This window comes from Rhinopithecus roxellana, chromosome 1 (genome assembly GCF_007565055.1).
Source record: "Rhinopithecus roxellana isolate Shanxi Qingling chromosome 1, ASM756505v1, whole genome shotgun sequence".
Classification (NCBI taxonomy): domain Eukaryota; kingdom Metazoa; phylum Chordata; class Mammalia; order Primates; family Cercopithecidae; genus Rhinopithecus; species Rhinopithecus roxellana.
In genome coordinates this window covers 114,679,666-114,696,178 of record NC_044549.1, presented here as the reverse complement: position 1 = coordinate 114,696,178, position 16,513 = coordinate 114,679,666, and the positions used below count along the sequence as shown (strand labels likewise).

General features: G+C 40.6%; 1 protein-coding gene and 1 pseudogene across 1 annotated transcript in view; both read right to left on the bottom strand.

Annotated features, from left to right (window-relative positions):
- Positions 1-16,513, bottom strand: part of PCOLCE2 (procollagen C-endopeptidase enhancer 2) — an 81,427-nt gene that overhangs the window by 6,819 nt on the left and 58,095 nt on the right. The window contains exons 5-6 of the mRNA XM_030929329.1: positions 15,194-15,330; positions 5,416-5,570 (exon numbers count right to left, since the gene is read on the bottom strand). Coding sequence (XP_030785189.1) covers positions 5,416-5,570; positions 15,194-15,330 — 292 coding nt within the window. The remainder of the gene's footprint in view (positions 1-5,415; positions 5,571-15,193; positions 15,331-16,513) is intronic.
- On the bottom strand, positions 2,511-3,146 carry LOC115897608 (annotated as a pseudogene).

Sequence of the window (16,513 nt, the reverse complement as noted above, 5' to 3'; positions counted from 1 at the left end):
GAGGCTGAGGCAGGAGAATGGCGTAAACCCGGGAGGCGGGGCTTGCAGTGAGCTGAGATCCAGCCACTGCACTCCAGCCCGGGCGACAGAGCGAGACTCCGTCTCAAAAACAAAAACAAAAACAAAAAAAAAAAAAAAAAAAAAAAAAAAAAAAGAAGGATCTGGCCCAAAATATAAACAGTGCCAAGGCTGAGAAACCCTGGGTTAACAACGTGAAAATAGTTCATCCTCATAATCACCTTAAAAATATTTCAAAAATAGTTGCTAATTGTTTCTTTCTGTGTGACAATATGCTAGGAAAAACTAAACAGAACCATGATAACAGAATTGCCCTTGTCGGGTGAATATCCGCAATTGTAATATTGCTCTTCCAACAGACCCCACCAACTCCTCTGTTAATTTATTATTTATTTGTTCGTTTTGAGATGGAGTCTCGCTCTGGGAGTGGTGTGATCTTAGCTCACTGCAAGCTCTGCCTCCCGGGTTCAAGCGATTCTCCTGCCTCAGCCTCCAGAGTAGCTGGGAATACACGTGTGCACCACCACACGTGGTCAACTTTTGTATTTTTAGTAGAGACTCGGGTTCGCCATGTTGGCCAGGCTGGTCTTGAACTCCTGACCTCAGGTGATTTGCCTGCCTTGGCCTCCTAAAGTGCTGGGATTACAGGCGTAAGCCACAGCGCCCACCCTGTACCCCCTACTTAACTCCAAAAAGAATCTGAAGCACATAGCAATATTAAAACATATGTAATTTAATGTTAAAATACATATAATAGCTTAAATATGCATTTTTAAAAAGAGAGAGACACAGAAAGAGCTCAGAAGGTGTTTGGAAGGGAAGAGTCACACCACTGTTCCAGAAGTTGGGAAACTCACTTCAGCTGTAAATTTACAGAATTAAATTTACTCAACCGAGTCAAAAAGTTGTGGCGTCTCTGATGGCGAGCCCTTTCCCGCGCCCATTGGGAACCCGCTGCTTCTCAGCCTCAGAAGGTCAGTCTGGAAGTGCCCTTCTCCCGCTTTGGTGGGGCCTGCTGTCTGGCCTGCGAGTCACTGGCTCTCTCCTTCCCTCCTCATTTTAACTGTCACCTGTCTCCTTGCCCTTTACTCACAAAGCTGGTCCCCGGTTCTCGGCCCTCCCTGGCTGTGTTCCCGAGATTGTTTCTGTGGGTTCACCCTCCCATGCCTGATCCCGCAGTCCCGTGGCCTCATCTACGCCAGGGACTTTACTAGACACTCAGTTCTGGCCTCGGATGTCTTCATGCTATGGCTGTTCATTGTCAGTCTGTCAAATTTAGACCTGCTGGCATCCAGCGTTCTCCCCTTCAAGTTTATTTATTTAATTACTCTATGACTACGTTTTCTTCCATCTTTGATGGTTCAACACATTGGCTGCTCTCATTTTTTCCAACCCATCAACCCTGGCCTGTCTTTACTTCCTTAGCAATTCTCTTTCACCTCCATGGTCCATTATTTCAATCATTTTCTACACAATGCCTTAAGGTCCTTCCCCTCTGTCCTTTAGCCCTGTATGAATCTGCAGAGAAATCTGTTTTTCCTGTGCCTGCCCTCAGACAACTGATTACACAAATGGGCCTTCAGCAGAGTGACAGGCTGGAGATCAGCCTACTCTCCAATTTCCACAGCAGTTTTTCAGATTCTTTCTCATTCTCCTAACCTCCCGTGCTGCCACTCCCTTCTCCCTCTCAGAGGTGATCCTGCCTATTTTCCAGGAAGAAGAGAAGCATAGCAGAAAATGTCCTCGAGATCCCCACCAAACCTCCAAGTCATCTTTACACCATCTCTCTTCTTTTCCTCCTCCGAGAGAGGGGACACCTCCTCCGACCTGGAGTCGTGCCTTCTGTGAGTCCTCTGGAGCCAGCCCCTCACACCTTTGTCGAAACTTTCCTTCTCAGTTTATTGCTTCTGTCTGCCATTGCCTTCTTCTTCTTTGCTAGTTACTCCCATCAACATAAGCAGCTTTAAGACTCTCAAAGCCTCTCCTTCTTCTTTAAGGCCGAACTTGGGGAATGAGCTACTGAATTTCCTATTTCAATTTGCCGTGTTCCACACTCCCCTCAGCACACACTGTCTGGGTTCTGCCAGCACAACGCCACATACATAGATTGTGCTGGCGTCTCCAGTAGCCTCCATGTCATGAAACCAAATGGAAACATTGTAGTCCTCCCTTACTGGAAGTCTCACCAATGCTTGACTCACTGATCACTCCCTTTTGAAACATTCCCTTCCACGGCTTTCAGCTTTCACAACACATCTTCCCAGTTCTCCTCCCTTCTCCCTCGCAACTCCTTTTCAATCTCCTTTGCCAGTGTAACCTTCTCTTTTAAAAGCTGGACGTTTCTAGAGGGTTAATCTCAGCTCCTCTCCTCCTCCTGCCCTCAATCACTCTCTAGGTCATCTCATTCCTGATCATTGTTTCAACTATCTATGTATTGATGACTCCTAATTTTTTTTTTGGCATAAAGACAAACTTTATTGGGCCCCTCAGCACTAGTTCTCTTTCTCCTGCACGGTCTTGGTTCCCCAGAGACATCCAGTCAGGCGGGCAGCAATGAGACCCACTTTGCAGCCAGCAGGGTCATCTCTGCAGACGGTGGAGGGCTTGCCGATGAGCTGGTGGTTGCCGCCTCCAAAAGGATGCTCCATAGGGTTCATGGCCACATCCCATACTGGTGGCCAGCAGTTCCCCTTTGCCTTATATTTGTGGTAGGCTCAGCCAGCCTTCAAGATGGGTTTGTCAATTCAGCAACCTCCAGCCACCACACCAACCACAGCTCTGTTGGCTGAGAAGATAACCTTCTTGGAGCCAGAGGGCAGCTTCACACGGGTCTTCTTGGGCTCAGCGTTGTGGGAGATAATGGTGGCATAGTTCCCAGATGCCCAGGACAGCTTGCTACGGCCTCCAGGCTTCTCCTCCAGGCAGCACACGATCATACCCTCGGGCATGGTGCCCACAGGGAGCACACTGCCAATGTTGAGTTGGGCCTTCTTGCCGCAATACACAAACTGGTCCGTGTGAATGCCCTTGGCACCAATGAACAGCTCTACCCACTTCTTAAACCGGTATGGATCCCGGAAGACCACCTTGGCGAGGTGTGCGTTGTGGCCCGGGTTGTGGGTGATGGGTCACTCTTAAATTTAAATCTGGCTTAAATCTTTCTTTTGGATTGCCAGGCGTGGTGGCTCAGGCCTGTAATCCCAGCACTTTGGGAGGCCGAGGAGGGTGCATCAGCTGAGGTCAGGAGTTCAAGACCAGCCTGACCAACATGGAGAAACCCCGTCTCTACTAAAAACACAAAATTAGCCGGGCTTGGTGGCACATGCCTGTAATCCCAGCTACTCAGGAGGCTGAGGCAGGAGAATCACTTGAACCCGGGAGGTGGAGGTTGCGGTGAGCCGAGATCGTGCCACTGCACTCCAGCCTGGGCAACAAGAGTGAAATTCCGTCTCAAAACAAAAAAAAAATCTTTCTTTTGGTCTGGAGACCCATGTATCCCTATGCAGAGCATATCCACTGAAAATCTCACAGACACCTCAAACCCAACAAAGCCACTGCCTAATTTATAAATCCACCTCCAAATCCAGTTCTCTACCTCAGTGAACAGTGGCAGTATCACCCCAGCTGTGCAAGCCCAGGACCTGGGAGGTATTCCTGACACCTCCCTGACCTCCCTAGTCCAATGAATCACCAAGGCCTGTCACTGTCTCCCTCTCATCTCTTGACTTCTCTTTGAATTTGTGCCGTAGCACAGTTCACCTGGACCAGCATGAGATTCTGATGACCCGCTGGACTTCTACGATTCATTCACCTGGCAGTGGCCATAGTGATCTTTGTAAAATGTGAAACTAATCCTGAACTTTGCTTAAACCCATCAACAGCTTCCCCCACACATAGGATGAAAACAAAAATACTTAGAGCATAGGAGAGAGTTGGCAAGGCCTGAAGATGAAACTAGAAAGAGAGGCTGGGGACAAAGTGTGAAGGGTCTGACATACCACGGGAAAGGGTTTGGGCTCCCATGTGGTCCAATCTGGTAGTCACTAGTCACATGAGGCTTTTCAATTTTAAATTCATTAAAATTAAATTAAAAATTCAGTTCCCCAATATCATAGCCACATTTTAAGTGCTCACAGTGGCTGCCATATTGGATAGCATAGCTGTAGACTATACATTTAATGGAAGAACAACATGGTCTACTTGGTGTGATGGGAGCGGGGTGGGGCATGAGGTCGGGAGAAAAGACAGAGGGTATCAAAGATGACCCTGAGTGAGGCTACTGATGCTGTGGACATGCTTGGGAAAATAAGTGGAGAAGTAGGTTTGAGGCAGAAAATAGTGTGACAAAAACAAGTTTGTATATGCTTTCATTTAAACAGCTACAGTCACATTGTGTCCAGGAGAGAATTACAAATCCATGCTTGCGATTTCAGAGAAAGTTCAGGATGGAGATAAAAGCAGGGGAACCACTAACTCAATGGGTGTGACCAGATAATTCACTGGAAAGAACATGGACACCAAGGCTTATTGAGCTGAGCTGGAGAAATACAGCAGTTACAATGAGGCAGTACACATCCAGACCACACGGTGGCGCACTTGAGGAGTGAGAGGAAACGTTAGACCCAGAGGTGCCTGCCTGTACTCAGCCTCAGTCTGGATGTACATGGAAAATGGGGGCAATAAAGCTGGGCTTATTTCAGCCTATTTTATATCTTAATCTTCAGTCTTTCCTTCCTGCTTTTCCCCCTCCTCCTAGATTTGGATTTTTAGATCTGAGGCCTGAAATCCCAGGGGGTGGAACTGATAGGCCAGGTACCAGCTACAGAGACCCTGCCTCCCTACATCATGCCTCAGCACCCAGGCCAGTTTCCCAACCAGCCTCTGTACTTCATTGAATATTGTTGTTTAATTTACTCCTATTTGAAAATAAATAAATAAATAAATAAATAACATTGTATATGACATTTCGCTGAGAAGCAAACAAAAACAAAAAACAAAAAAATCAAAAACAAACATTGGTAGAATATGAAAAACAGCAAGGCCCTAAAACTTCAACCTAAAATATCACAATTCTATGTAATAAAAAGCAAACGACAATTTTGTCAGTTCCGGAAATGGAAACTTAGGCTCAGAATGATCTGTGCTTATAATAGGCTTCCTAGTCATTGTTCAATGGTCATAATTTTCTTACCGGATATTTAAAAACTATTAGCTTATAAGCATTCTTACCCCCTACACCTTTCTTTCATTAATGCAGTCATATTATTCTCTTACCAAAGCTTTCATCCTATTTAACTTTAATTTCAATTATCTTTCTCTTATTTTTTTTCTACTTTAAAAGAATTATTCTTATACTCCTAAAGTTTTTGCCACAAACTTCCAAACAGAAAAACTTACCTGTGGTTACAGGGAATGTGGTGGTGACAGGCTGTGCTGTAGTTGCCGGCAGTTTTTTTGGCCTGAATTTGTAGTGACCAATAAACCCATCTGCAGTTAAACTTAAGTCTGATAAAAACTGAATAAGAAGTTCATTTCTCTCAGATACAATTGGCCTAAAAAAAGAAAAATGTGTTTTTAAACATATATATAAATACTTAAAAGTGATGCCTCTCTGAAAATGTAAAATGTTCTAGTTTTCCATTCACTTCTGACAATAGAATTACCAGTTGTTTAAACTTAAAAGTTAAAACGCTTAAAAATACCAATTCTAATAGCTAACATTTACTGAGTGTTTGCTCAGCTAGGCACTGTGCTTTATGTGAATTGTCACATTCCACCTTCACAGCAACCCTATTTTTATCTCTTTTTTATGGAATAGGCAACTGAAGTTCAGAGAGTTCAAGTGATTTATTCAAGGCCCTACAGCTAGTATGTTGGGAGAGTCAGAACTTGAACCCAGGACCAGATAACTCCTGCCACAGAGACTGTGGCAGACACTGGGACATGGCTGGTTTTCAAAAAGCACCTCATGATTTGCCTGATTGGGAAAAGGCAGTTTCTTTGAACTAAGACTCTTGCGTTCAAGCTGGCCTGGGTTTGCCATATGTTGGCTACAGAGCATAAAATGGACAAATCTGGTGAACAAATTCCCACACCCTGTAAGGACATAGCCGAGGGATTAACTCAGTGGGCTGATTATCTTTTCTATCCACTCTGGGCTAAGAAAGCCATGCAAAGGACTACCATTTCATTTTCAATGGCAGTTCTTAGGTATGCCTGAAATGGAAACATTTCTATTATAATCTCCATTAGCAAAATGCTGCAAAGGAAAAAAAAGAAAGTGATGAATCTGTTTTGGTGTTCATGAATGGCATCACTGATTAAGAGCTCTAATTTTAGGAGCTTCCTGGTTAGCTGGCACTAAAGATTAAGTGGAAATGATAACTGAGGCTCGAAAGCTCTCTTAAATCTTAGGGGATTACTATATTACACAAGATCGTTTCATTTAAGGTTTGCTATTGTTATTTACACAATGGTAAAAAAAAAATGCTGTCTGATGAATTCTGTTTAAAAACTAATTCAGAAGTAGAAAAAAGTTAACAAGTTATTTAAATGAATTACCCAGTGGTTTGACTGAACACCTTTTTGAGACATCTTCTCAGCCAATCACTTCTTACGCATCGTGGACAGCAAATAATAAGGCACCTCTTTTGTTTTTTTTTTTCCTACTGTCAGCTATGCTGAGTGGGGTTGGGTGGCAGAGAGGGTAGATCTACCTGACCCAACCAGTTAGAAACACTGCATGATCTTGTCCATCCTGAATATAACCTTCTGATCCAGGGGATGGGATGAATCAAAAAGTGAGCTTTGTGATCTACATTTATAGCTTACTATGGATTGACTATTTCTCCCCTCCAAAACACATGTTGAAATGTAATGCCCAGTGGAGCAGTATTGAGAAATGGAACCTTTAAGAGGTGACTGGGTCATGAGGGCTCTGCCCTCAAGAATGGATTCATCCATTCATAGATTAATGGATAAGTGGGTTAATGGATTAATGGGTAATCACGGGAGTGGGACTGATGGCTTTATAAGATGAGAGACCTGAGTGAGCACTCTCTGCCCCCCTTGCCATGGGATGCCCTGTGCCACATGGGGACTTTGCAGAGGGTCCCCACCAGCAAGAAGGCTCTCCCCAAATGTGGTCCCTTGACCTTGGACTTCTCAACCTCCATAACTACAATAAAGAAATTATTTTTCTTTATAAATTACTCAGTTTCAGGTATTCTGTTATAGGCAACACAAAATGGACAAAGACAGTTCCAGCCACAAAAGTGATCAGGTTATTTAAATAATGCTTCTGAGATTCAAGCCTTTCATGAAAATATTCTATCATGCTTTTGAAAAACACTTCCATTAAATAAATAAAAACAATGCACTAAACACAATTCTCACCTACAATTACAAATAAAACATGTTAATTTTGTTTAAATAAAATTACAAAAAAAGCACTTACAAGCAGCAAAGGAGAGACTCAATCAGGTCAGCCTTCTAGACACAATGTTATAATTATATGATCATTTACTGCCTTTTCTATGAATTAACTTTGGGGGTGCTATATTGGAAACTGAATTTTCTCAAGGAAGAGTATTTTAGGAACAAAGACCTATTTTTTTTCTGTTGCAACTGAGCTTTAGGATAAATGTGACAGAACCACAGTGCCACAAATGTACTGGGGGCCATGTTACATCTGCAAATTGTTATAAATCACTAGGCAGACAAGAGGAAATTTCACTTAGATCCGCTCTACATTGGCAAATTCCAAGAACGGACTAAGATGCTGTTTCATGTCGTATAGAGACAGTTACTGTTAGCTGGCTCAGTTATCATTCCATAGCCATCCTGTCCTTCAGTCACTACAGCCAACCAAACACCATGTCCTGCCAATTTTGCCTCCTAAATATTTCTTGATCCACATCCTCCTCTTCATCTCTACCACCCTTCTCCACCTCCTCAACTTTACCTGAACCATTGCAACAGCCTCCAAACTAGCCTCCCTGCTCACCTTGTCTAGGACGGGGGTTCTAGAGCCTCCGGTCCTGTCACGCCTGGCCTAAATTCAGTTGAGCGTTACCATCTCTGCAGCACACAGAAGCCAACTCAACCCTCCTGCCTCATCTCTGTAGAGGCCCCAACTCAAGGTTTTGTCTGCAGAAATAACATACATCTCTCCTGTGTATCTTTATTAATGGAGTTACCTCTGCTTGAGATGAGCCTGTCCTCTCTGCTCTCTCTAACTCCAACTCTTCCTTCAAGACTCATCTTTGAGAGGCACAGTCTCCTTTCAAAAGCTTTCCCTAATCACTTGTCCAGACTGGGCCAAAGAACTGAGAAACCCACTCAGGACATTCATTAGCCAATTTACTTATCTGCTTTGTTTTGTTCCCTCCCAGTACTTATCTTTGCAGTTTTAATTTATCTTTGTATTCCAGGTGCCCAGCACATGGCTGGGGAGTAATCAATATTTCTGAACAGAATTCTTAATGGCATTGATCTACAGTGAATCAAACCAAGTATGATGGGGTGCCGTCTACCTATCCCCAGTGCTCCTCCTGTTCACATTTTAACAGGGAAAAGCTCCCCAAACAGGTTTTCTCATTTTCTGCACTGCTCTAATCCAGAAGTATTCTAACTGTGAAAAATATTCCTCTGGATAAAAGTGTTAGTCGGTGAGCTGGCAGCCAAGCTCTTCCAGTCAAACCCCTGGTAAATGAGTGAGGCTCAACAGTGGCTGCCGGTGCCGCCCCTCCTCCACCCTCGTGGAGGCAGCCACTACCCTGAATTCTGTGCTTCTCATTTTCTTGTTTTTAGCTATAGATTTATCACACACATATGCATCACTATGCAATATGTTGTATAGGTCTGCACGTTTTTAAACGTCATAAATGAAAGGGTATGGGGTGCATTTTTCTTTTCTTTTTGTTTTTGTTTTGTGTTTTTGAGACAAGGTCTCACTCTGTCGCCCAGGCTGGAGTGTAGTGGCATGGTCTTGGCTTACTGCAACTTCCGTCTTCCAGGTTCAATGGATCCTCCCACCTCAGCCTCCCAAGTAGCAGGGATTACAGGCAGACATGCACTACCAGGTGACATTAATTGCTTTGTATTTTTAGAGACAGGGTTTTATCATGTTGCCCAGGCTGGTCTTGAACTCCTGAGCTCAATGATCCACCCGCCTCAGCCTCCCAAAGTGCTGGGATTGCAGGCATAAGCCACAACGCTCAGCCTTTTTATAATTTAAAAAAAAAAAAAAAAAAAGCTCATTCAACATTATAACTGTTTTTTATAACATATTAAAAAAAAATTCAACATTATGAGATTCATTCACTGTTTTCATTGCTATATAGTGTGCACTATAACACAATCTTAAAATTCTCTTGTTGATAAACATTGGGCTATTTACTCTTTCCCACCCTCATTACAAACCTTATTGCTGAGAACATTCGTGTATATGTCTTGCGGTGCAAAAGTGGTTATACCAATTTACACACCTTTCAAAGGTTTATTCACTATGCAGCTTTCTTCTTTTGGGAATGCCTTTTCATGTCTTTTACCCCCTTTTTTTTTCCTACTGGGTGGTCATCTTTTCCTTATTAATTTTTAGAATTTCTTAATACATTCTGGAACCTAGGCCTTTGTCAAATGTATGTTATAAATATGTTTCCATCTGTGCCTTTTCTTCTCCCTCTATTTCAGGTATATTCTGATGAACAGAAATTCTCATCTAAGTTTCTCATTTAAGTTTCTAATCCATCTGTCATTGATTTTTTTGTGTGATATTAGCTATGAATATAATTTCATTTTTCCATATGAATAAAAATAGTCTAGGCCCCATTTTTCAATGAGGCCATCCTTTTCCTGCTGACTGATGGTTCTCTGTGACAGGCCCAATCCGCAGATATATGTGGATATGTTTCTGGCATCTCCTTGTTGTTTAATTAGCCAGTCTGCCCATCACTCTTTTAAAACCACACTGTCTTAATTACAACATCTTTCTGATAAGGTTCCATACATGGTAAAGCAAGTCTTCCTCCCAGGTTCTTCTCCTTCAGAACTGTTTTACTTTTGCCCCCTTCTTCCTATCCCCTTGCAATCCCATGCACATTTTAGAATTAGATTGCTAGGCTTAATGGAAAACCATTTTTAATATTTTAAAATGATATTGAGTCTTCCTACTCATGAGCATTGTATATAGTTCCATTTATTTAGGTCTTTTAAAATATATTTTAGCAAGGTTTCATAATTTTCCCTATTAAGGCACATTTTTATACTTATTCCTGAGCAACATTTTTAGTGCTTTTAAAAAATATATGTTTAAAATATATAAACTTTTAAGTTCAAGCTATTTAAGAAAAAATATTTGTGAATAAAATGATGTTTCCATTATAAGTCCACAAGTCACACTTTAATCTGGTAAGGTACAAAGTTAAATTAATTAAGTTTCTAAATTCAAACCAACCTTGAATTCCTAGTCACAGAGTATTTTTTCATACATTGCTAAATTTGGCTTGCCAAGATTTTGTTTCAAGATTTCTTTTATATCATACTGATAAATGAGACTGGTCTCTAATATTCTTTTCTTGTACTGTCCTTACCTTGTTTTTGGTGTCAGGTTCATACTAGCTTTATATAATTAGAGGTGGAACAATCACTATTTTTCTCTGGAAGATTCTGTGCAGTATTAGAAATGTCTGTATCTCAAATATCTGTCAGAACTTTTCCTTCCTTGACAGAAAAACCTTTAACTACTGATTAAATTTCTTTAGTGATCATTTGGCAAATATGGCTTTTTCTTTCTCCTGTGTCCATTTTTGCTTGAAAAAACTAGTTTCTCCAGTTGCTGGATGTAGTGTTCTCTATTTGTCTATTAGACCAAGCCTGTTCATTGTTTTTCAAATCTTCTACCTCCTAATTTCCCATCTTTCTCTCATTAACAGTTAATCTGTTAATTATTGAAAGAGATGTGTTAAAAATATCAACTATAATAATAAACTTTGTAGGTCTGCCTTTCTTAATTTTTTAAATTTTTTTGCTTCATATAATCTTATGTACAAGTTTACAAGTTTACAATTTTACAATTACTACACCTGCCTGATAAACTGGATCTTTTATCATTTATATAGCAACTATTTCTGGTAATGCTTTCTGCCTAAAATTGATTTTTTCCTGATATCAATGAAGCTATGCCAATTTTCCTTCAATTAGTGTTTGCTTCTAATCATTTTTATATCCTTTTATTTTCAAACTCTCTGTTTTTATTTTGGGGGATGTGTCTTGTAAACAACATATAACTGGACTTTGTTTTGTTATTTAGCATAACACTGTTTTCTATTAATTATTTGGTCCATTTGTATTTATATTGATTACAGGTATATTTATAGATATACCTGTATATCTATCTAGAAGGTAGATACATTTCTACCATCTTATTTTGTGCTTTTTGTCTTTTGAGACAGGGTCTTGCTCTGTCACCCAGGCTGGAGTGCAGTGGCACGATTATAGCTCAGTGCAGCCTCGATCTCTAGGGCTCAAGTGATCCTCCACCTCAGCCTCCTGAGTAGCTGGGACTACAGGTACATGCCGCCATTCCCAGTTAATTTAAAAAAAAAAAAAATTGTACAGATGGTATCTTACCATGTTGCCCAGGCTGGTGTCAAATTCCTGGGCTCAATTGATCCTCCAACCGCAGGCTCTCAAAGTGCTGGGATTATAGGCTTGAGCCACCACGCCTGTTTTGTCATGCTTTTGAAAATATTTCTCATTTTTTCTTTTCTTACTTTCTTTTGCACTGAATTTTTTGTCACTTCATGTTTCCCTCCACTGTTTTGCAAGTTAAAGACCGTATTTCTACTTTTCTCAGAGGTCATTCCAAATTTAACATCCACATTTTCTTTAGCATATTATAAAGTTAATATCTTCACCCTATGCTCAAATTTTCTTTGGAATGCTTCCTTTAGCATGTCAGTCCTTTATTCTGTGATCATTATCTTTCTGCGTCCAGTACATGAGGATGCAGTGAGGGTCTGCTGGTATATTATCAAATTTCCTTCAGAATCTCTAAGACTGAATTCATTCAAGACATATTTCTCAGTTCCCTAATTCTTTCTGTAACTGTCTTATCAGCTATTTGACACAAGTACTAAGTTTCTTGTTTTAAATTATTACGTCTCTGTTCTGGGAATTCTATTTGGTTCCTTATTAAATCTGTTTGATCATTTCTTAAAGATTCTTGTTTCTTAGTCATACTTTCAATGGCCTGTACTTTGTAGGCTATTGATTGACTTTCTTTAAGCACAATGATTTTACATTCTGTATCTAATAATTTTAAGATATATAATCTCTGTGGGTCTGATTATACTGTTTGTTTCTACTGACTCTGTTTATCTTGGCTTTCCATTCAGTTTTGTGATTTTTTGATTGGGAGTTTACATTCCTTGAAACTTTATAAGGATTCTGAAGCTTAAGTTCAGATGCATTCTTCCAGAGACTTGTGTTTTCATCTGTCAGCTCCTGTGGATATTATCAACTTGGAAGCTTTAAACTAAATTCTTGACCTGTTTTTTTGGGGACAGTCAGGTAGTGTAAATCTAACCCCAAATGTTGGCTGGTTTTTGGTTAGAAATTCTCATCGGAGACTATCCTTTCCTTCACCAAAAGCCAAAGCAAAAACAGCCAGTTTTCCCTATCTCCCTTAAGGAAGAGAGAAAGTTAGCTTACTTATATTGGTGTCACCTTCTCTGGGTCCCTTTTCTATACATGCTGTGGTCTTTGCTCCGAACTCCCCTTGCCTGGATCCCGAGCTTTGTCTCTTGTCCGCAAGCACGGTCTGCTAGAATGAAGTGCTAGGCCTCCAGGAACTGGCACATGCCCTGGGGGAGCTGCCACCTTCAGCATGTGCTTCTCTCTCTGGCTTTGGGCTTCCTACTACTTTTGACCTCTGATGAATTCTCTTATTTGTTGCCAACTCAGCAATGCTTTCAGAATTTTTTCTTAAACTTTAAGGAACATTGCTTAGTGTTTATGAAAAGTTTTTAAGGATATCTTATCTTACATATTGCTAGAAAATGCAACTTGAAATTACTTTTTAAAGGTATTTGGATATGAAGAGGAGAGACATGGAAGAAAAGCTAGAGCAGGACAGAGTCAACAGAATTTATAACTTTTTTTTTTTAAATTTGGGAGAACTTAGGTTTATAGGCTATGGGGAAGGAATAAAAAGGGAGGTAGAGGATAAACATGAAGAAAAAGAGGAGGATTAATTAATGGAGGAAAGTTTCAAGGGAAAAAAGGAGGCGGTCCAAAGGAAGACATAGATGAATGTGTTGGCTTTCAATAGGGTGTGGTGGTCCCCAAAAGTGTCCACATCCTAATCCCTGGACTCTGTAAATGTTTCTTTATATGGCAAAGGGGCTTTGCAGATGTGAGTAAGACTCTCCATAAGGGGAGAGTGTCCTTTATTACCTAGGTAGGCCCTGAATGTAACTAGTGTCCTTATAAGAGGGCGATTTGACTAAGAAGAGGAAACAGAAGCAGTGACTGAAGTGACACGCTTTGCCAATGAAGGAAGAGGGCTACAAGCCAAGGCATGCAGGCAGACTCTAGAAGCGGAAAAAGCCAAGGAAACAGATTCTCTCTCAGAGCTTTCAGAAGGAAACAGCCCTGCCGACACCTTGACTTTAGCACAGTGAAACTGACTTCAGACTTCTGGCTTCCAGAAGTGTAAGAGAATACATTTGTGCTGTTTTAAGTCGCTGCATGTGTGGCAATTCGTTACAGCAGCAATGGGAAAATAATTATCTAGGAGCTTAGAAATAGGCCCTTCTCCAATATATTCATCTGTAAACCAAATTTGGGTATGGTTATGCTTAAATTATAACTACTATCTTGTATGTATTAAAACATTCTTAATATTATCAATGTAAATGTAAATGAATTGCAATAGAAAAATACCCTCCTTTAACTCAAATATGTCAATGAAAAATCATAGTAATGCATATAAAATCAAGTGATGCATATCATCTAATTATGTTTAAGCAACAGATAGAAAAGGGTATTTAAATTGGCATAATGGTGACTTGAAGGCAAGCTGCAGTAATTTCAGCTGTTGCTTTTACTAATATTGTCAGTGAAGTTGTGAAATACCTTGCACCAAAATACAGTTATATATCGGACCAGAATACAGCAGAGTTAAGTAACTTGCTCAGTGTCACACAGTTATTAAGTGGCAGAACTCTTGGCTCCATAAATGTTTGTTGAATAAATACATGGTACCTTCAAGGTCCACTTAGCAAAAATTTGGATAGCAGTGTGAGGGGGAGGCATAAGGCCTCAAACAGTCCAGGACAGATCTCTGATAAGGTAAAATCATTTGGGTTTGTTGTAAACTTCTGGGTTTCCTTGTCTGGATCCCCGGTATTCAGCCCCCTGGTTGTTTTTGTTTTATCTTGTTTTCAGCATTTTCCCATTCCACCCTGATGCTTATCTCATTCTTACAGGGCAGTGATGTATCCAGGTACCTGGCTCTGCATCTTACCCTGGGGTATCACCAGCTTTACTTGCTTCTGTTTGGCTGTTGACACTCCTGTTAATGTTGTCTCAGGGTCTGGGTTGGCTATTCTTTGTTGGTGGTGCTGACTCCATGGTTATGAGACTTGTAGTGGTTTGGATCTGTGTCCCTGCCCAAATGTAATGTAATCCCCAATGTTGAGGAGGGGCGTGTGTGCTGGGAGATGACTGGATCATGAGGGCGGTTTCTCTGGCTCAACACCATCCCCCTTGATGCTGTCATTGCGATAGTGAGCTCTCTGCTCTCTGGTCATTTAAAAGCATGTGGCACCTCCCCCCAACCTTGCTCCTACTCAGGCCATGTGATGTGTGTGTTCCCTCTTTCCCTTCCACCATGATTGTACGCTTCCTGAGGCCTCCCCAGAAGCAGAAGCCTCATGCTTCCTGTACAGCGTACAGAACCCTGAGCCAATTAAACCTCTTCTTTTATACATAAATAACCCAGTCTCAGGTATTTCTTTACAGCAGTGCAAGAACTGATTAATAGAGGACCCAATAATTTAACAAAACAACAACAACATAAAATTTTCCAGAAAATAAACGTGATTGGGAAACAAGAAGAAACAAGTTGAGAGCCATAAAACTATTAATGACATAAACAGGTGCTACTTACGCAGGTGGACTATCACCACAATACTTTCCAATTCTTTCAGCATCATTGATTTCTCCGCCATTAAACACAGCCATATAATCATATCGGCAGTAGTTATCTCGCTCCACATCAAACTTCTCAAACTTTAATTCTATAAGCTTTAGAGAAAGCACAATAGAAGTGTCAAATATTAATAGCATTGTTGAATAACCTCAAATGGAATTCTTCCTCTCCCCAGATTTGGAGGATACTACAATTTTCCTTTGTAAAAAAAGTATGCATTATGTTTAAGTGCTTTTTGTTGCATATTTCTTTAGTTTAAAGAAAAAAAAAAAACTGTGGTATTCTTTTGCTTTTAATTGTAATCTTTCCAAAAGATCATCTCAAACTCAGATCAACTCTAGTTAGGATATTAAAGTTAAGAATTCTGTTCACTTACAGCTACAAAAGTATGGGAACATTATGTAATGCTAGCAACCTACTTTAAGACTATAATTGGTTTTGGAGATCTATTGTACAGCATGGTAACTATAGTCAACAATAATGTATAATAAACTTAAAAACTGCTGAGAGTACTTTTTTTTTTTTTTTTTTTTTTTTTTTTTTTGGAGACAGAGTTTCACTCTTATTGCCCAGGCTGGAGTGCAGTGGTATGATCTCAGCTCACTGCAACCTCTGCCTCCGGCTTCAAGCAATTATCCTGCCTCAGCCTCCTGAGTAGCTGGGATTACAGGCGCCCGCCACCACACTCGGCTAATTTTTATATTTTTAGTAGAGACAGGATTTCACCATGTTGGCCAGTCTGGTCTCGAACTCCTGACCTCAAGTAATCTGTCTGCCTCGGCCTCCCAAAGTGCTGGGATTACAGGCATGAGCCACCATGCCCAACCAAGAGTAAATCTTAAATGTTACCACCACCCTCCACACACAAACAAAAGAATAACTATTTGAGGTGGATATGTTAATTACTTTGATTGTGGTAATCATTTCACAATGTATACATATATCAAAATACAATGCTGCACACAGTAAATATATATAATTTTCACTTGTCAACTATACTCAATAAAGTTGCAGAAAAAAAGAAAAAGAGAAAAACAAGACTGTAATTGGATAATTGGATGTGTGTTGTAGTGGGAAAAGAGTCTATATACCCTAATAGAAGCTAATAGAAATAAAAAGTATTATCTAAGATGCTCCTTATATTAGTCTATGTCAGGGAGTAGTAGTGTGTGTGCATATATGTGTAGGAGGGTGAGCTGAGTGGATAGAGTTATTGCTCTTTTGAGGGAAGGAGACTGACATTTCTATCCAATGTAAAGGAGTCAAATTTTCAGGACC